General features: G+C 40.2%; 1 protein-coding gene across 3 annotated transcripts in view; it reads left to right on the top strand.

Annotated features, from left to right (window-relative positions):
* Window positions 1–21,402, top strand: part of zbtb16a (zinc finger and BTB domain containing 16a) — a 218,610-nt gene that overhangs the window by 477 nt on the left and 196,731 nt on the right. For 2 of the 3 annotated variants that reach the window (XM_047378740.1, XM_047378742.1), the window contains exon 2: window positions 4,730–6,048. In XM_047378740.1, the coding sequence (XP_047234696.1) occupies window positions 4,820–6,048 (1,229 nt within the window). In that variant the 5' untranslated portion in view covers window positions 4,730–4,819. Of the gene's footprint in view, window positions 1–11; window positions 237–4,729; window positions 6,049–21,402 lie in introns of those variants that run through there. The other variant, XM_047378741.1, reaches the window with a different exon arrangement.

The following is a 21,402-nucleotide window of genomic DNA, read 5'->3' as shown; positions in this document are numbered from 1 at the left end:
CCTCCCTCTTTCTGTGTGTGTTGTCTGGTTAGTATTCTGGAGATCGCAGTCAGAGGACGTGAGGTCTGGCTGCTTCACCGGGAACCAGACAGTACATGACGCCGCGCTGCGCGTCACTTTGATGGGGGAAATTGGCCTCCGCTCGTTTTATTTTAGTGGAAATTATGCAATTTCCAGACAGATGCACTCTTTTTCCAGTGCCCGTGTCTCCAGACGCACCAGCTTGACTCATTTAGGTGAGGTGACATCACGGTGAAGACTGGAGACACCGGTCTTTATCCACAAAACAAACCAAAAAACCCGTGCAGCCTGCTCTGTCGGGCTGTTAATTGATTGGCAGCCAACTGGATGTTTGATTAGTTATCAATAATCGGTGTGAAGTGGGGGACTGGTAAAGAAGCGATGGCAAATTGATTTGTTATCGAATGTGTCTGATCTCTTTCTTCCCCTTTTCACTCATTCCCTCTTTATCTGTAAGGCAGCATTAGAGACCATACCTGCCCCCCTTTAACTGGGTCGGAGTATTTAATTCCTCCACCTGCGCGCTGATCCTGCTGCTCTCACTGTCATGGACTTGTTTTTTTTGAAAAAAAGCATGCCCAGTCTCTCAGATTGGACCATTTATCTCCTATCGGCTCTCTCCGCGCTTGTTGTCTGTGTGGAATATTGAGCGTCGTTTATCCTTGTTGTGGCTGCCTCGTCAAGGCGCGCAATGGCAGACAACCCGTGATCTGATCGATTCTGCTCCTTTTTTCTGTGAAGTCTGTCTAATATGGTCATTGTCTGCGATCTATACTTTCCTCTGGGGAGACAATCTCCACTGCCTTAATGTATTTAATGTAGTCCCCGCTCCTTTGCATAATGCACAACCTCGTGTGTAATTCGTCTGCTGCGGCTGGCTCAACATTAACGCCGTCTAGACGCTCCGCAGCCTTCTTCTTTATTAATAGAGACCAGACCAAGTCCCTTGAATAGGGAACTTTGCATCGCGCTCCAGAGAAGCCTCGGAGCGCAACAAGCATTGATCATTTACGGGGCCATAAATCGGTCCTATTGGCAAACATGTTATAAAGATAATGTAAGGTTTGAAGCATACTCTGCGTTTACAGAGAGGGGGCTGCTCCCAGTCAGAGGAATGCCCGTGGTTTCATCATTACATACACTCTCGAACGATTTTGGTTAGTTTTTCCCCAAAAAAGACAACCCATCCATGCAGTGATGGGATCATTTTCTCTGATTCAGGGCGCAAGCAATGGGTGCCAGCAACATTTAACATCGGCTTATAGTAATAGTTGAAATTTTTGGGGGTATAATTGGTCCTTGTCAAGAATGTTAACAGTATTTTCTTTTCTTTGTGGAGTTTGTATATTTTCAGGTGAGAAGTTTAACTTTTCTTTTTAAAATCTTTATATTGAATACTCTGGCAAAAATTGAAGATGTTGAAATTTTGAAGATTTAAAAAGAGAGATGTAGCCACTAATCAGGCTTTTTCCTGGGAGATAGAAGAGAGTCTAGGCATGTCTAACTTTTCCATTCATTAACTCCTAATATAAAACGGTCTGACAAACAGATTGGAAGATTTTGAAATTAAAAAATTTTCAAAAGAGAGATGCCCCGATCAGGCTGCTCCTGTCCGATACTGATTTTCACGTTGACCTGCCAATTCTGATTTTGACAGATTTTTTTTTTTTTCTAAGACAATAACACATAAAATAGGAGAATGTGTGCCAGGTTCCTTAAAATAGATTGTACTTTTGAATCCAATAGAAAATTTAGGAATTACAAAATAGTAAAAAAAGCATGTCTCTAACCTTAATGTGATTTAACAAAATATAATAAATAAAAATATTAAAAAGTGTATCAAGTTAGAGATGCACTATGTACTTCAGATTCAGATATGTAATTTGTCCTTATAAAGGCTCTGATAGGTTATTGGTAACACACATACTGAACATTTTTTTCTTTTCTTTTTGTCTTTTTCTAGATTAAATGCCTGAAAACAAAGAATTTCCACACATTTCAGTCCAAAAATGTATCAGCAAACAGCTTGACTTGGATTCATATTTTTCGGTTTAGCAATAATCAGATAAAGGTTAGGAACTTTTGCTTTAATGCATAAATAATCTTTTAGTTCAGTCATTTTCTGTTGGATTCAAACAGAAAAGTTTGCAGCACCTTTTTTACTCTGCTGTGTTAACATCATAACGGCTCAAAACTGATGGGTCGGAGCTAAAAAAAAAACACAAAACAAAATGCTAATCGGTATTGGCCAGGAAAAACTGACTGGTAGATCTCTATTCATTGTACGTGGTCTTGGTTGATGGATTATTATTGTGGGAGGTCTTAGTTAGCAGAAACAATTCTGTTTTTTCAGTTTTTGAATATCGATCGGATCTTTGGCCAGTTGATTGCTTTTAAGTATTTTATTTTTTTATTTTCTCAAAAAGACTCATAATCTAGAAGCTAGGTCTAGAAACTGGGTCAGTGTAGGTGGTAGCTAGTAGCTTTTCCTTTTCTTTCATTCATACATCATATGTTGTTGCAGTACTCTTTATTTAATTTGAATCCAGAAGCAGCGTGCTGTAACTTCATGTCGTGCGAATCTGAATACAAAGATGTCCAATTTTTAAAGTGCACGTTGCCTCAGGGCTGCTAATTGAATCTGGACCTGTCCTCATTATTTAGCGTGGGTCAAACATGCTTTAGAAATGAGGCGGAGCAACATGTTGCCCTGTTAAGTTGGATAATGAAATTACCGGCAGTCAACACACATGTTCATTCATTTGAGATTTTAAGCGCCTGAGAGCAGAGCAGAGCAGAGCAGAGCAGAGAGGGGCATTAAGTGCAGCAGCGTTGTGTGCTTTTGCCTCATCCTGCTTTCTGTTCCACCCATTCCTGGCCACTGCTCTCTGCTCCTGTCTGTGATGAGAATACTGAGTAAGATGCTATTTAATTTCAGAAAGGCTGTCGACAGTCGCTGTGAGCCAAGTGACGCAGTGAAAGCCCCACAATTCACTCTTGTTTAACTGGTGTACATCCCCATCAGATAAGCAAATGAAGACATCTTTTTAGCATAACATATGTTGGGCTGATTGGTATGCAGGGTGAGCCTGTTGGACAGCCAGCAAATTGTCTCCTTTTAGAAAATACTGTCAATACCCTGAGCACATTCTCAGAACAATGCGGCTGCACAGATTGTTTACCATCCCTGCAGGATATGTGCAACCTGAGACTCCAGTGGACCCACACTTTTCCATTTGCATAATAAATTGTGGTGTGTTTTGAGTACTTTTACTGTCACAATCAATATTTAAAAAATAAGACTGAATTAACTTTTATTATGTGGAAGAGAACATTCCACTTGTTGAACCTTTAGCTACTGTGCCATGAAAAAGTATTTTTTCTCTTATATATATATTTGTTTTTTGCTTTTGCTTTTTTTTTTGACACTCAAATGGTTTATATCTTTAAACTGATTTTAGCATCAGACATAAACACCCTAAGTAAGTATAACATGCAGTTTCCAAACGATACCTTTAAACTATCCAAACCAGCCCGGCCCATTTTGAAAAAATATTTGTTCCCTAAACCTAATAACTGCTTGTGTCAACAACTGAAATAAAGCTTACTTGCTTCAGGTCATTGTCCTGCTCTATAACCAATGTGAGCTTGAGCTTAAGGTCGTGTACGGATGGCCAGACATTCTCCTTAAAGCTCTCTTGGTAGAGACCAGATTTCATGGTTCCATCCAAGCAGGCCCAGACCATCACACCACCACCACCATGTTTGACAGTTGGTGTGATGTTCCTTTTCTGTGTGTTTGCTGTATGCCAAAAGTGATGGGATGCATATCTTGCAAATGTTCTGCTTTCATCTCCTCATAATATTTTCCCAAAAGTCTTGGAGATCATCTGAAGTTTTTTGGTAAATGTGAAACGAGCCTTATTGTTCTTTTTTTGGTCAATATTGGTTTTGGCCTTGGAACTCACCCATGGAGGCCATTTTGCTCAGTCTCTCTTTTTATTGTTGAATCTTGAACTCTGACCTTAACTGAGGCAAGTGAGGCCTGCAGAGCTTTAAATGTTGTTTTAAGTTGTTTCTTTTCTGACCTCCTGGTTGAGTTGTTGTTGAGCTCTTGGAGTAATTTTGGTAGGCTAGCCACTCCTGGGGAGGTTCACTACTGATCCATGTTTTCGCCATGTAAGGATAATGGTTCTCATTGTGGTTCTATGTAGACCCAAAGCTTTTTAAATGGCTCTGTCACCTTTTCCAGGCTGATAGACGTGTTTCTCATCTGTTTTTGAATTCCTTTGGATCAAGGCATGCTTTTTGAGATCTTTTATCCTACTTCATATTGTTTCAGGTTCTTTCAGTGATTAATTGACACTGTAGATCTAGCAGCAGTAACGCCTAAGTTTGGCTTGTGACATTTAACTAGGCTTTCCAAAAATATGTTCAATTGGAGCTATTTCATGGTTTATAAGGGGCGACTACATTTTATACAGGTCCAGTTTGGTTCGGGTAGCTTTTTTACTTAATAAATTAAATTGTCATTTTAATAGGGCTTTTTGTATTTACTCAGGTTATCTTTGATTTTATAAGATTAGTTTTATCTGAAACTTAAATGTGTCAAAAGAGAAAAAAAGGAAAAAAAAAATCTGTAAGGGGGTAAATACTTTTTCACCGCCATGTATTCAATTTTTTCTTTTTATTCTGTTTTTCTGTGCAGGTTTTTACTTCTTTACAAAGACGGTCAGAAGCTCTCCGGAACGGGGAAAGGCAAGCCTCATGAGTTGGCCTCGTGGATTGCATCGACAAAATGGATTTAACTAAAATGGGTATGATACAGCTCCAGAACCCCAACCACCCCACTGCCCTGCTGCAGAAGGCCAACCAGATGCGTCTGGCCGGGACTCTTTGTGATGTGGTCATCATGGTGGACAGCCAAGAGTTTCATGCTCACCGGACTGTGCTAGCTTGTACCAGCAAAATGTTTGAAATCCTCTTCCACCGCAGCAGCCAGCATTACACCCTGGACTTTCTTTCACCAAAGACCTTTCAGCAGATTTTGGAGTATGCTTACACTGCCACACTCCAGGCCAAGGTGGAGGACTTGGATGATCTTCTATATGCAGCAGAAATCCTGGAGATCGAATATTTGGAAGAACAATGTCTCAAGATTCTGGAAACCATCCAGTCCTCAGATGAGAATGACGTGGAGGTCAGTGCTAATGATGGCAGCACAGAGGAAGATGAGGAGCGCAAAGGCCAGAATGGAGCCAAAATCTCTAAAAAACATTCTATTGAGAGCTCCTATTTGTCAGGTATCCAACAAGCTGCCAACGTGTCCGGCGTTGTTGATCAGAGTCCTTCCGTCTCTACTTCCTTCAACATCTCCAACATGAGTCCCACCAAAGCCGCCGTCGACAGCCTGATGAGTATTGGCCAGTCTCTGCTGCAGCAGGGCTTTGGTGCTGAGCAGCTTATCCATGCTAACTCTCATCACCTAATGTCTGAGATCAAGACTGAAAACATGCAGGTGGACATGAGCGGAAATGGCCACGAAAGCCCTCAGAACATGGAGTCCAGCGCCTCCAGCAACGGAGAGCGAAGCGGAGAAGACAGGAACCGAGACGGCCCCGGAACGCCAACCAGGAGCAGCGTGATCACCAGTGCCCGAGAACTCCATTACGTCCGCGATGAAAGCATGGGCGACCACCAAGCCGAAGTCAGTCAGATGGGGCTGGAAGCAATGACAGAGAAACATCTCGCCTCGCTATACTCCCTACCTGTTAATCACAAATCAGACACCATGATGTCCATGCCGGTGTCCATGGCCTCTGCTCTCCCCATGTCTCCGGCCCTGGCTATGTCTATGGACTTCAGCACCTACGGGGGCCTCCTGCCCCAGAGCTTCATCCAGAGGGAGTTCTTCAGCAAGCTGGGGGAGCTGGCGGTGGGCATGAAACCCGACGGCAGGAACCAGCACGAACGCTGCAACGTCTGCGGTGTAGAGCTGCCAGATAATGAAGCTGTGGAGCAGCACAGGTGAGTGACCTCTTGATTCACTCCTTGCTGTTTCATTGAGTCCCATCTTAATATTTGACCTTGAAATTTTCAAACATTGTGTGGTCCATGTTAGAGGTCTCAAAAATAAGTCTTACTGGACCCAGATCCTCTGTGATCGATTATTGTTAGAACTGTGGGTCATTTACTTTATATACGGTAATGTATTTTAATGTACAGCTTCTCTAGAAATTCCAGCATTGTCAGTAGTACAGCAGAAGAAAATCTCTGTATGTCCATCTCTAAAAAGAGAATTGAAAGCAGGCAGAAATATTTTTATTCAGACTGGACCGACTCTGGGTCATATATTCAGAGACAGTGACGAGTCATAATAAAACTAAACACAAGTTTTAGCCAGTATAAATCTAAACCTAAAGTACAGAAAATTGTCAAACAACCCAGTTTGACAGATCCACCTTTGTACCTGTGCAGTCACAGACATCCTACCAGCATGCTGGTTCTTGAGTCAATATAAAAATTAGCCCACTCAGCAAGGCTTAAATGCCACCTGAAGGCAGTATCTGTATTTATTGAGATTCAAAAGTAAAAAAAAATGGTGCAAAAATGGTTGAAACATCATCAACAGCACCACCAGACAACGCTTTAATTCTCTGAACTGTTATTTAGCTGTATGACCACTGTGTCTGCTTTACATCTGTGTTGCATGGACTCAAAGTTCTGGCACCTGTGAACAGGCCTTCCAGCCCGGGACAATTGGACCATTCTACAGTTTATTTGCATTTCTTGGTGATGCCTCAGAAACAGCATGTTTGAAGTCACCCCACATATTTTCAATGAGATTAAGGTTCATGGATTAAGCTAGCGGCTCCATATGCTTGAAACGTTAGAGATCTCCCCATATCATGATGCTTGAGCCACCATGCTAAACAATGTATTATGGCTTTAATTCACCATTCTGGGGGTCATCTGATGATGTCTATAGCCACTAGACCCAGAAAGAACAATCTTCCTTTTAACAAGTGTTTCTCAGCTCCTTTTTAGGCATCTCAATGCATTCTTTGATAGTGTAATCTCTTCAGCTCATGTTGTTTCTTCAATGATGGGATGACTGAAGGGGTTTCTACAGTATGTGCTTGTCTTCATGTGGGCGTCTTCTAATTGTTACAGTACTCTGAGATCATTGTAGGGCCTGGTTTATACTGGCGACAGATGTGTACTCTCAGGTACTGTTATGGGGGGGTTTGTCCTGTCGTTTTGGTTAGACGTGAGCATCCTCATTTTTGTAAAAGTCCGCTTCAGTGTGAGTGACGCACTGAGGGCAAGGTAGGTCCAAAAGCAGCCTCTTTTTGTACTCTTCTTTACATGTTTTATAAGTTTCTAATCAAAGTATGATGTTCTTCTGAACAATGCCTGGGACAACCCATTTTACTCAGGGTTTCAGGGAGTAATGCACTGCAACCAGCATGCTGTCTTTAAAAAAGGATCTTCGCTGATCAAACTTCTTATTGTTATTAAATGGAACACACCCCTTTCAAGTAATGGTTCCTTTACATATAATAAGCAGGATGAATGTCATGACTGTTGGATCTGTTGGTTTTCTATTCCTCTACTACACCTACTAGTAACCTTTTTTTACATGTAAAAATATCATTGAAGCAGAACAGGGCATTAATGTTGAATTTTATTTATTATAGAAAGAAAGAAACAATTCTTTGAGTGGATCTTACTAAAATTGAATCTAAGCACCTTTTCTTAATGTTCAGTAAGGAAAAGTAGTTGTTTAGCCACCAAGCATTTGATATAGAAGTGTTTATTTACAGCTAACAAAAACAAAATCCCTACATCCTACATTTGAAGAGTTCACACCCTTTTACTGTCACACAAACTGCAGTTCTGTGTGGCTGACAGCTCCGGTCAGGAGATTCACTCCTCCAGTAACTGCCAGGACTGCCCAGGTGACTGCAGAAGCAGTGCTGTCTCAACATTGTCCAAGACCATTAGTCACACCTTTCAATATGTGGGCAGCAGCCATCGCACACACTTAGCACTGTGAAACCCCCTTGTCCTGGACCTGACTCTCTTCCCCTTTCCCATAACGGCACAAGGGGGTCCTTTATTGGCTTGATAATTGGAGTAGACGGTCAGTTCAGGAAATGAGTGCTAAAGCTGGGCCCTGAGACAAGGAGGTAGTTCTAGGAGAGGGGAGTGGCAGCAGACCATATATCAGCACCGCAGCCTCTCTAACCATGTATTTGTGGGATTTTAACAGTCTGAGTTTCCCTCAGCTGGAGACATTTTCCTGCATTCAAGGCCACCTTCTCACCCTGCAATGTTTGCTTAGATCAATAACAAAGCACAGTGGTTAAAGTTCAATCTAAACCCCCATCTTATTGCCTAAACTGGTTCTGTCCCAGCGTCTAACACGGTGAAATTTGTCTCACGTTTGTCTTTAGAAAAATACAGAATAACTTTTACTTATGAGAGAGGTGTCCTTGTTCAGAGCCTATCACTATGTTTCTCCACCATTTAATAACAGCAATGAAGTCTGTTACTTCAGTGGTGTTGGCAATTACTACTGAAAGCGTTTGTAGTTTGGCCTTCGTGGGAAGTGGCCAATATTCATTATATAAAAGAGGAATTTCAGCGTGGACTGACACAATGTTGTTTTATGGGGAAAAGGTAAACATTCAGGTAGATTTCCAACTGCTTATGATCAATTCTCTTCAAGCACAAACAGCTTTAAAAATCCTTCAGCCTCTATGTAAGAGGCAGCAATGTAGTCTCACTTTGTTAATGGACAAGCGCCATCAGTCTCTGTCTTTGGAGTGGGGGAGTCGTGTGAAATGGTTGCCTGTGTTTCAAGAGGAATTTCATCAATTCGCTCAAGCTGGGAAATCTTGTATCAAAGGAGATTTCCAAACCGTTTCATGATCTTCTTGCTTTGTACCATAGCATACTAATGGGTTAATTTAGTCTGGCTGATACACCGACACGACACTGTTTAATATTGCATGCGCTGTCCTGACAGCCTCCTGAAGTGTAGAAATCAAACATTGCATCATTCGCAGCCGTGTGAAGCCGAGATGCCTGATAATTCAGATGCTCTTCATGTCCACACAAATTCCTCCGGGGGTCATTGAGCAGCGTATCAACTCAGTGCCTCCTCTTCTTTATGTGTGTACATCCCGTCAAACCGCTGTGCTTTCTTCATGTTTTATTTCAGACAGAGTTCTGGTTCTTTGGACTAATTACACATAATTTCCCCACAGCCACCATGTCAGGGTCACCTCTGCCCCCCTACAACAAGCGCATGAAAAGAGTTTAACCTGGGTGCACGCAGGTCAAGTCAAAACATGAGTGTAATTGTTTCCAGATGTGGCATGGGTCACTGCTGTGAGGTGTCTGCATGTGTGCTTCAGTGTTGCTATAAATGCACCAGAAAGTACCCACTTCCTGAATAAATCTGCCCTCTGCCCCCTTCCATTCCTCTGTGCCCTGGATTATATCATAACAAACATCACACCTACGACAGATTCACCTCAAACTGGCTTCACAAAGACCTGGAAGCATGTTAATTGATGCAAATCAGGTAGGAATTAATACAACTGGTTAGAACCAAAAGATAATGGTAGGGCCCTCCACGTTTATTGTTGCCCCAGGTAAAGATGTGTTAAAAGTCTTAAAATAAATCCCTTTTTTATTGCAGTTGCAAAATCTCACTCAAAGGTTGTAGAAAATGACCAACATTTAAATTAGACCTTTGTTCAAGTGACTTTGAGCTCCAGTTTCAGCATTAATTTCTTTAAACAACATCACAAGTGCCACTATTGTTGGAACATCTAATCATTTCTAAAGATAAACGTAACTGAACTCAGGTGCAAATAACAGTGGCAGATGTCTATATTTGAATGAAGTACAATCATTTAATTGCTTCTGCACTTAATTTCTAGTTCTGACATTTTTTACCTTTTGAAAGAAGAGCTTGAAACTCTGTAGGACCATTCTTTATAAGAAGATTTCTAAACATCAGCAACCCCTCATCTGACCGTAACTTTTCCTTCCTCCTCCCCCTCTGACACGCCGGCACATCATCACCTCCATGCTGACAGATCATGGATTTATTTCTCTGAGGCGGCTCAGACCGAGCGTTGTCAGGGCTTCGGGCAGACCGGATTACTGCAATATTTTAGTAACCCGTGCACTGAGAAAGTAATCAACACCGGAGAGGCTGGGGTGTTTATTGGGTAAATAAATGTGTGACGCGGGGGGTGGGCTAATTCTGCAGAGGCAGGGTAATAGAAAAGAAAAGCAAACCTTCTCTGTTTGGTATTCTAAACACAGCAGCCAGTTCACAGGACAGCCTTGACTCTATCTCTCTCGCTCAATCGTACATTCTCATGCAAATGAGTGACCCTTGCTGTAAGGTCCATCCCATATGGGAAAAAAAGAGATTTTTAACTGTAGAAACTTTAAAAGATACGCCTATGTTAATATTTGGTTCATATTTTTTATGTTTATAAAATTTGATAAAATAACCTTTGTTTTTGCTCAGCTCAGTGTTTTACTGTTAGGGATAGTATCAGGGTGTATGGAAGCTGGGAGTGGTGGGAAATAATCAACCCCGCATTAACCTCTGCACGCGCACACACTCGTGTTCATTACTTTTCACACTCATTCCTCCTTCAGTCGCAGCAGCCAGCGCTCGCTTTTCCATTTCCTCTCCTTTTGTGGCAAAAATAGGGGGACGGTGGGTGCTCTAATACACTGGGCCCCAGGTGTTTAAACAGGCAGCCCAAGGCCCTTAACCGTGCATATCAGAGTGAGACAGATAACCTTTGGCAATCTTTCTTAGTAAACCAAGAGCAGATTGAGGCTCGATAGCACTTCCAGTGCGTTTGTTGTGGGTGGTAACTCAGTATGCACACACAGGTATATATAGGCTTGCCTCTGAAGAGAGGTCACTGGAAGGTACAGAGATCATTCCCAAAAGCACACTGACACTTGAGTGGCTGCTTTGGTCACCATCAACCATTAACTAACCTTTTTTTTGTGGTAGTCACACTGTAAGCAAATAGACGGTTGGGTTCAAGTGGCCAAGAGATAGTAATAGAGTGCAAGAATGAAAAGGTGAAAAATAGAAGTTGGTAGATTTTCCTGAAAGCTTTTGCGTGATCTCACTTGGTCAGCTATTGTAATATTTCCAGCTAACCTTACTTTATTTTAAAATCTCACACTTAGCTTATGTAGAATATTAAATAAAATAAATAAAGTGTCAAATATTAGCATATTTGACACTTTATTTATTTACTTTTGTTTTCGTCTAAATACTTGTATTAAATTCTAAAGTCTATGGCACCAATTAACTAGTCAGTGATCGAACATTTTCCTCGATCAGCTCTGACAGGTGATCAGTTGGGGAAACATTGAAAAATCTGGTTTGTTTTTCTTTTTCATTATGTGTATCAAAATTAAAAACTCCCACTCTTTCTAGCCGTTAAGCACATCAGCAATCAGCATGTTTAGTGATGCAATGTGTTGTAGAGATAAACGTTGCTTTCAAGCCAAAATGAAAGAAAACCAAAGGAAACCAGAAATCTGTTCTGGCTGGAGCTGCACAATATATCTACTAGTAAGAGTCATCATAAAGTTAACATGTGCAATATTGCTGTCACAAACTACTGCTTGGATGTAATATTTGTTTGAATATTACATGTCAAGTGCCATGAATTATCGTCTGCATGCAAGGCATATTTAACTGGACCAGATTATAGAGTTAGAGATACAGAAGTCTTGCAAACCTTCTGACATCCTTTGAATTTTTTACATTTTGTTAAGTTTGATCCACAAATTTCAGTGTAATGTGAATGCAATTTTTTTCAGCCCCCTGAGTCCATGCCTTTTTAAAACCACTTTTTGCTGCAGTTATGGCTGTAAGTGTTTTGGTGTCTCTAACAGATTTTCACATTTAGAGAATGAAGGTTTTGTCTTCTTAGCAGAATAGCGCATCTCAGTCAGGTTAGATGGAGAACATCTCGGTATAGGATTTTTAAGCTGTTGGGATTATGAATCTGAAAACATTATTTAATATGTAATATTAATATTTTAATATTTTATCAAATAATATTTTGTCCTGTGAATACCAGCCCAGTAAGGCGATGGTATTAGGACAAAATAGAAAGGTGTGAGCCAAGCTCTGACATTATTGAACAGCATAAACTCTGCACACACATGGAATGAATTCACACAATTTCTTAAAATACAAGAATTTATTAACAAAAATAAGTCAACTCAAAGTCAAACATATTTCAATCAGCAAACTCTTTATTATGTTAAAACAATCCAACTAAACTACCAAGCAGAATTAAAGAATAAGGAAGACTAATGGGCTTGTACAATATGAACAAGCTGATCAAAGATGATTGAAACCATGACCAAAAGAGTGATGCAACATTACCATGCAATGTTTATGTTTGAGAACCAAGGATTATCTTGAAGAATCTGGAAATGAAGTTAAGTTAGTCTTGGAACCAACATAGGCAATATTCAGCAAACGTTTAGACAACCATTCACAATGCAAGATCAGATAAAATATTACTTTAATAAAATAATGTTTTAAGAATGATCTGCTGAATAAAACCAACCTTCTGGATGACTAATTCTCAACGGTGTCTAATTAGCTGCCTTTACTTAATAAAATAAAATAAAAAAAATTACTTAAAATAATATTCAAATAAATATTATTACTTTGGAAAAGAACCAAATCTTTCTGGAGAAATTGGGTATTTACTTAGTTTAGGGACTATTATTTACTAGCTTGAAAACTAACAACCTTTCTGGTAAATGTTCTTTAGCAGGCAAGCACGTGTTCTTAGCTGTTAGCAGTTAAAGCTAACAAAGAAGCTGATAGCTTAGCACCAGAATCAAACACATACCTTTAAAAATACCGTCAATAAAAGGGTTAAAATGCATAAGCGCGGACGGCGCGTTATGGCCGATGTTCTGTGTTTAAAATCACCCTTTAAATAAAGTTTGTCTTAACTTTAAAAACACACAAACACAGAACACAAAGCTGAGCACGTGTGCTGCCGATAGCCTGCTAGCACAAAGATAGCTGAGTTCAACAGAAACAGAACCAAACTTCATAAAATGAAAAACGTTTAGATCATTTCATCCTAGATATCTCTCTGCCCAAACCCTAACCTCATTTGAATTGTGTTGAGGAGGAGTTGTCCGGGCGACGACGATGTTTGAAGAAAGCTCCGTGAACAAAGAGTTAGCTTCCAGCTAACCTCCGTAGCTGTGGATGAAAGACAGCTCGTTCTGTCCGCCAACCAACTGCACATTACTGTAACCATGATGATGCGGGGCCGTTGTCCTTCCTTCAGACTCGGCTTATAGAGACAGCGTCTCTGCAGGGGATTCTCTGGAACACAGTTTGCTTCTGCAGGCCTAAGAGAGAAAGTAAAGCAATGCTTATACCTTAATTTCCCCTTTTATGAATGAATACCGGGTACACAAACAGTGATTCACTTGTACTTAACTTGTGCATATGATCGCGTGATCTTAAGACACCCTTGGATCCAGTTTGAAGAGATTGTCTTTTTGGCAGCAAAGAGACATTAGCGCGCTGCCTCCCCTATCCTGGTCCCGCAGAGGAGCAGTGGAAGAGAAAGGAGCATTAGAAAGGTGGGGGTTTTATACGGGCAGTGGCATCATGGGAAGTCCACTGCTACCCCCCTTTCCCCTTCTGAAGTTGTGCTGGAAGTCGGTTAAATGCAATTTATTTTGAAAGTTCCAGAAACATTTGTACCGCATCTTTAATGTTGTATCCATGGCTGTGGTCCCAACAAAGCTTTGGATCATTGTTCTGCTGGAAGGAGAACCCTCTCAGTCTCAAGGCCTTCTGCAGCCTCTAACAGGTTTTTCTTTCAGGATTGTTCTGTTTTTAGCTTAATCTATTTTACCATCAACTCTGACTAGCTTCCTTCTTATGCTAAAGAAAATCATTCTAACAGCATGACACTGCCTCCATCGCGTTTCACAGGGAAGAATAGTGTGTTCACTTTTATAACCACACGTAGTTTCCCACATAGGCCAAAACGTTCAGCTTTAGTCTCATTTGACCAAAGCACCTTCTTCCAAATGTTTATAAACTACAGAGTGGACTTCTTATGGCTTTATTTCAACAATAACTTTTTTTTTTACTTGTCTAACCATAAAGGCCAGATTTGTGGAGTGTACAGCTAATGTTTGGCATAATCTCCAACCTGAAGTTGTGCTGGAAGTCGGTTAAATGCAATTTATTTTGAAAGTTCCAGAAAAGTTTGTACTACATCTTTCATGTTGTATCCATGGCTGTGTTCCCAACATCCCTCCTTTAGTTCCGAAGAATGAGATGAAGTTCACGGTCTTTGGGGCTAATCATCAGTCCTCAGCCATTTGAAAAGAGTCACTGGGGTCCTTCAGGTAGGCAGAGTTCAACAGTTCATTTTTGGTTCAGAGGTTATTGTTTGGACAGGAGTGAGGCAGGTTTGGGCAGAGAATAACACTAATAAAATGTAAAAAAAAAAATAAACAACAAAGTCTTGTAATAATTTTCACTCCATAATAAGACTGCTTTTAAAACCTTAATAATTTCTCAAGTTCAGAACCATAATAAGAAAAAGATTAAAACAGAATATAGGGTGTTTGAAATTATTTATCATCTTCATACCTTGTTTGACAGATTTTACTGGGTCTATTCTGGACTGCAACGGCTTGCCATGTCTTTTAGGAACGCCGTTACCTCAGTTATAACGCACCTACAGATCATCTCAAACTCCTCCTTTGTGATGACATCTTTGGAGTGGCTCCACTCTTTACCACCAACCTTACAGTTCGATGTTGTACTGTGAAAAGGTGTTTGTCTTTTAACTGGTGTCTTGTCTTTTGGCTGGCGCCAGTTACCACCCCCCTGGTTCTGTTGCATCACTTGGGAAGTTACTTTGTGCTTCTTCTTAGGCCTGTTCTCTGTTTGAATGTTTAACACTCTAACTTTGCCTTTTGCTGCTCTGTCTGAACGGACACGTGTTTCCCACACAAGCCGAGCATATCTACGAGTCTCCTGCATGGAGAGATTCTCCATTATGCAATGCATGGTCACTTGATACTGCACACTAACGTGGAGGTTGTGAAGAAACAAAGACTTAAAAGTGTGGTTTTCTTCAAGACCTGGACCATAACATCCCTGAAAATAAGCTGTCTTTAAACGGTGGAAATATTCTCGGGGAGGTTCGTCCTGTTTTTGCAAAACAGTCAAATCATTAATTGTGGCAGGGTCTTCATCTCTGTAAACTGAATACTCCTATCTAAGACTCTGGCAGAGAGCTGGATAACTGTCACTAATTTTGGGAGGAAGAGTTTTTATGAACACATGAACACTCTTAGCTGTTGTTTTCAAAATAAGCTTCAGCTTTTCACGATCAGAAGGAAAACGCAAGTCAAGAAGACAATGTTGAACCTCAAGCAGGTAAACCTCAATATTTGACTCCTGGCTACCTGGATCAAAAAGTTCTATGTTCTTAGCAAGGGATTCTAGCTGCTTAAAATGGACACCATGCTCCCAAGGTGGACCACGTCCATCTGAGAAGTCACGCTGGTTAGGTTCATGAAATGGTGGAAGATCATGATCTAACCTCTGGGGAAGTAAACAAGTTTTCTCATGGTTTAAATGAGAGCTTTCTAATGAATGGACTCGTGCAAGTGGTGGTGGGTCAGGTTGTATTGAGTCACCTGAGAGCCATGTGCGTCTCTCCTGGCCCTTAGGGATCAACACAGAGTCAGAAGGGAGAGGGGTGCCGATCAGGCTGGAAGGGTGCTCCTCCCATCCAATTGGACCACTTGTGCATGCTGAATCCAGCACTCGGTCATCTTGGTGGTTGTTCACTGCAATGGGATTTGGCAGGACACCACTGGAGACCATCTGACTTCCAACACATTTGTTAAGGTCTGTGGAAGTAAGTTGAACACTTGGACTAAGTTTAGAAAGGGAAGACTCTGACCTAGGTGCTGTCTGATTCTGCCCCGTGCTGTGGCTGCTGCAGCTGCTGTGAGTGAGCTATCTCCTCAGCTATTGAGAGCTCAAGCTTTGCAGCATTCTCTCTTTCAAGGCCCACTTGGTGGTCAGTCTCTAACTGAAAATATCTTTTAGCTTCCAGTTGTGATTTCAGCTGATACAACAAGGTAAGCTGACAAAGAACATCTCAAATCAGAGCATCTCTAATCGGACACTTAATGAAGTTTACCAACTCCTGAATCCTCTCATCACATGAGTCTGATTTAAAACATCCCGCTCATCTGGAGACAAACAGATGAGATCAGCAACAACAACCTTTTGTATCTCCATGTCTGCTGAATTCATAATGGAGTTTGATTCCATCATTCTGGCAGACACTACAAAACAACAACAAAGTTTTGAGAAATTGCTAAAAGTAACAACATCTAACAAATGTATGTCCAGCTATATATGTATATTTGACTATACATATACTGCAAACATTTGTATGATTGTAAAATGGGCACAGAGATGATCATTCAACCTGTGACTTATGACAACACTATGCTCTAAGTGTTACAATGCTACTCCTTTCTCTAAGGATATTTGTGATTTTAATGTTAATTTTTCACCTTTCTTGGGAGGAACTAGTGATTAGACACTACTCTTAACCTATAGGGGAATTTTGTTTAAAAAATGCAAAGGAAAAAGAAAATTGCTACACCTCCTAAGTTTAATAATTTACTTTTGATTAACCCCTCCTTTATGGTGGGGTGGATTGGATTAAATATTGGGATTTAATCTGGCAAAAAACCTGTTGTTTCAAAACGTAAAACTATAAAGTTCCTGAATGGATACATGCATCAAAATTAGGTCAGAAACTAAAATTAACTGCAAAGTTAATTAAGTTTCAGATTGTGGTCGTACACAAAACACAGCCTCTGGAAACAAATGTGTAGCAACTGTCTGGACAGAGGTTAACTGAAGTTAAACCAAGTCTCAAGTTATTGCTTACACAGAAGAAACCAGACTGAGTCAGAACATCAAAAATGTTGCCTATGTAGCAGAGTTGATTGTTACTAGCACGGAGATATTGGAGTTATTTATTTGACGAAAGTCAAAAATTGTGAACTCGTGTGTTCTCTTAAATATAATCAGGGACATCTGATATTAGAACTCCGATGTTTTGAGTCATATTGTGACCAGTGACAGCTGGTTTTAAGCTAATCACTTGGTACATCAACAATGTGCAGTTGTGGTTTATTCATTCTCATTTATGTACAGTGCGAGCTGTTAATAATAATGCCAACCCAGGGACGCCAATGTTGTGATTATGAATCTGAAAATATTATTTAATATTAATATTTTAATATTTGATCAAATAATATTTTGGTCTGTTAAGGGTTGTCCTGTGAATACCAGCCCAGTAAGGCGATGGTATTAGAACAAAATAGAAAGGTTCAAAGTTTCAAAGCGATATTATTAAGGGAATGGTAAAATATTTAAGGAAGTACTTTGGAAAAGAACCAAATCTTTCTGGAGAAATTGGGTATTTACTTAGTTTAGGGACTATTATTTACTAGCTTGAAAACTAACAACTTTTCTGGGTAAATATTCTTTAGCAGGCAAGCACGTGTTCTTAGCCGTTAACCTTCTGACATCCTTTGAATTTTTTACATTTTGTTAAGTTTGATCCACAAATTTCAGTGTAATGTGCATGCAATTTTTTTCAGCCCCCTGAGTCCATACCTTTTTAAAACCACTTTTTGCTGCAGTTATGGCTGTAAGTGTTTTGGTGTCTCTAACAGATTTTCACATTTAGAGAATGAAGGTTTTGTCTTCTTAGCAGAATAGCGCATCTCAGTCAGGTTAGATGGAGAACATCTCGGTATAGGATTTTTAAGCTGTTGGGATTATGAATCTGAAACCATTATTTAATATGTAATATTAATATTTTAATATTTTATCAAATAATATTTTGTCCTGTGAATACCAGCCCAGTAAGTATTAGGACAAAATAGAAAGGTGTGAGCCAAGCTCTGACATCATTGAACAGCATAAACTCTGCACACACATGGAATGAATTCACACAATTTCTTAAAATACAAGAATTTATTAACAAAAATAAGTCAAATCAAAGTCAAACATATTTCAATCAGCAAACTCTTTACTATGTTAAAACAATCCAACTAAACTACCAAGCAGAATTAAAGAATAAGGAAGACTAATGGGCTTGTACAATATGAACAAGCTGATCAAAGATGATTGAAACCATGACCAAAAGAGTGATGCAACATTACCATGCAATGTTTATGTTTGAGAACCAAGGATTATCTTGAAGAATCTGGAAATGAAGTTAAGTTAGTCTTGGAACCAACTTAGGCAATAATCAGCAAACGTTTAGACAACCATTCACAATGCAAGATCAGACAAAATATTACTTTAATAAAATAATGCTTTAAGAATGATCTGCTGAATAAAACCAACCTTCTGGATGACTAATTCTCAACAGTGTCTAATTAGCTGCCTTTACTTAATAAAATAAAATAAAATAACTTAAAATAATATTCAAAGAAATATTATTAAGGTAATGGTAAAATATTTAAGGAAGTATTTTGGAAAAGAGCCAAATCTTTCTGGAGAAATGGGTCTTAATGGTGTTTACTTAGTTATCAGATTTAGTAAAATAATGTTTAGGGACTATTATTTACTAGCTTGAAAACTAACAACCTTTCTGGGTAAATATTCTTTAGCAGGCAAGCACGTGTTCTTAGCCGTTAGCAGTTAAATCTAACAAAGAAGCTGATAGCTTAGCACCAGAATCAAACACATACCTGTAAAAATACCGTCAATAAAAGGGTTAAAATGCATCAGCGCGGACAGCGCGTTATGGCCGATGTTCTGTGTTTAAAATCACCCTTTAAATAAAGTTTGTCTTAACTTTAAAAACACACAAACACAGAACACAAAGCTGAGCACGTGTGCTGCCGATAGCCTGCTAGCACCAAGATAGCTGAGTTCAACAGAAACAGAACCAAACTTCATAAAATGAAAAACGTTTAGATCATTTCATCCTAGATATCTCTCTGCCCAAACCCTAACCTCATTTGAATTGTGTTGAGGAGGAGTTGTCCGGGCGACGACGACGTTTGAAGAAAGCTCCGTGAACAAAGGGTTAGCTTCCAGCTAACCTCCGTAGCTGTGGATGAAAGACAGCTCGTTCTGTCCGCCAACCAACTGCACATTACTGTAACCACGATGATGCGGGGCCGTTGTCCTTCCTTCAGACTCGGCTTATAGAGACAGCGTCTCTGCAGGGGATTCTCTGGAACACAGTTTGCTTCTGCAGGCCTAAGAGAGAAAGTAAAGCAATGCTTATACCTTAATTTCCCCTTTTATGAATGAATACCGGGTACACAAACAGTGATTCACTCGTACTTAACTTGTGCATATGATCGCATGATCTTAAGACACCCTTGGATCCAGTTTGAAGAGATTGTCTTTTTGGCAGCAAAGAGACATTAGCGCGCTGCCTCCCCTATCCTGGTCCCGCAGAGGAGCAGTGGAAGAGAAAGGAGCATTAGAAAGGTGGGGGTTTTATACGGGCAGTGGCATCATGGGAAGTCCACCGCTACCCCCCTTTCCCCTTCTGAAGTTGTGCTGGAAGTCGGTTAAATGCAATTTATTTTGAAAGTTCCAGAAACGTTTGTACCGCATCTTTAATGTTGTATCCATGGCTGTGGTCCCAACAAAGCTTTGGATCATTGTTCTGCTGGAAGGAGAACCCTCTCAGTCTCAAGGCCTTCTGCAGCCTCTAACAGGTTTTTCTTTCAGGATTGTTCTGTTTTTAGCTTAATCTATTTTACCATAAACTCCGACTAGCTTCCTTTTTATGCTAAAGAAAATCATTTTAACAGCATGACACTGCCTCCATTGCGTTTCACAGGGAAGAATAGTGTGTTCACTTTTATAACCACACGTAGTTTCCCACATAGGCCAAAACGTTCAGCTTTAGTCTCATTTGACCAAAGCACCTTCTTCTAATTGTTTATAAACTACAGAGTGGACTTCTTATGGCTTTCTTTCAACAATAACTTTTTTTTTTTACTTATCTAACCATAAAGGCCAGATTTGTGGAGTGTACAGCTAATGTTTGGCATAATCTCCAACCTGAGCTATGGATCTCTGCAGCTCCTGCATAGTTAGCATGGATCTATACGCTGATTCTCTGATAAATGCTCCCCCGGCCCAGCCTGTCAGTTTAGGTGGACGTCCATGTCTTGGTAGGCCTGGAGTTGGCCCATCCTCTCCATGTTCTGATGATGGATTAAAAAGAGCTCTGTGAGATGTTTAAAGCTTAGGAGACTGTTTTAGAACCTAACCCTGATTTAAACTTCTCCACAGCTTCCTCCCTGACCGGTCTGTTGTGTTCCTTGGTCTTCATGATGCTGCTTGTTCTCCAGTGTTCTCTAACAAACCTCTGAGGCCAGAAACAGAACAGCTGAATTAATACTAAGAATAAATTACACACAGACGGACGCCGTTTACTGGTTGCATTGGATTAAAATTAAGGGTACATATAAAAAACCTTTCTCTTCAAAGTTGTGCACCACATTGTTTGCCTTTTGCAAGGCCCTCCTTATGGTGATATATAAGAATTAGTCTCTCAAGTCCAATGAGATGACAGGAAACAAAGAAGCTTGAAAGAAAATAGGGTTTCATCGCAATGTTCAACATTGGTATTGCAGCAGCATGTTTTCTTAATACAGCGCAACCCTGGTATTACCAAAGAAAATCATCCTTTATGCATATGTAGTATCATTTAAACTGGGTTATCTACACCAAGTTGGCAATATTATTATCATCAAATTGCAGAAATGCCAACTGTGAGACTCTTGATAGCCCTGAGCACGTGGTAGCGATGCTGATTAAATATATAAATAAGCTAAAGTAAATGTCAAATATATCATCATCCAATTAGCAGCTGAGTAAGCCTCATTGAACACCAGGCGTATTTGTGGTAAATGTGCTCTTTTTTTAACAACTTGCCTTACAGAGTTCTATATGTATTCCAGCTGAAGTATCAGTTCATGACTGCATGGCTGCAAAAAACTCAATGACAGGTGTCGTGTGAAATGACAGACACCCAGAGTTGTGGTGTTGAACCCTAATACAGCAGCCTTCTGTTTGTTGACAGCTCTGCCAGAGCTCTATGGCGTTTTCCTTTAACTTCACGATTCAAATAAAGTCTCACTGTGCACTGTAATGATAAAGTGATGGATGTATAAGGGAGATCTGAAGCTTGCAGATATAGGCCATACCTTGTCAGGCTTCCTTTCAGA

This window comes from Girardinichthys multiradiatus, chromosome 11 (assembly GCF_021462225.1).
Source record: "Girardinichthys multiradiatus isolate DD_20200921_A chromosome 11, DD_fGirMul_XY1, whole genome shotgun sequence".
Taxonomy (NCBI): Eukaryota; Metazoa; Chordata; class Actinopteri; order Cyprinodontiformes; family Goodeidae; genus Girardinichthys; species Girardinichthys multiradiatus.
Note: the sequence above shows the minus strand (reverse complement) of the source record. Positions and strands in the feature narration are given on the sequence as shown.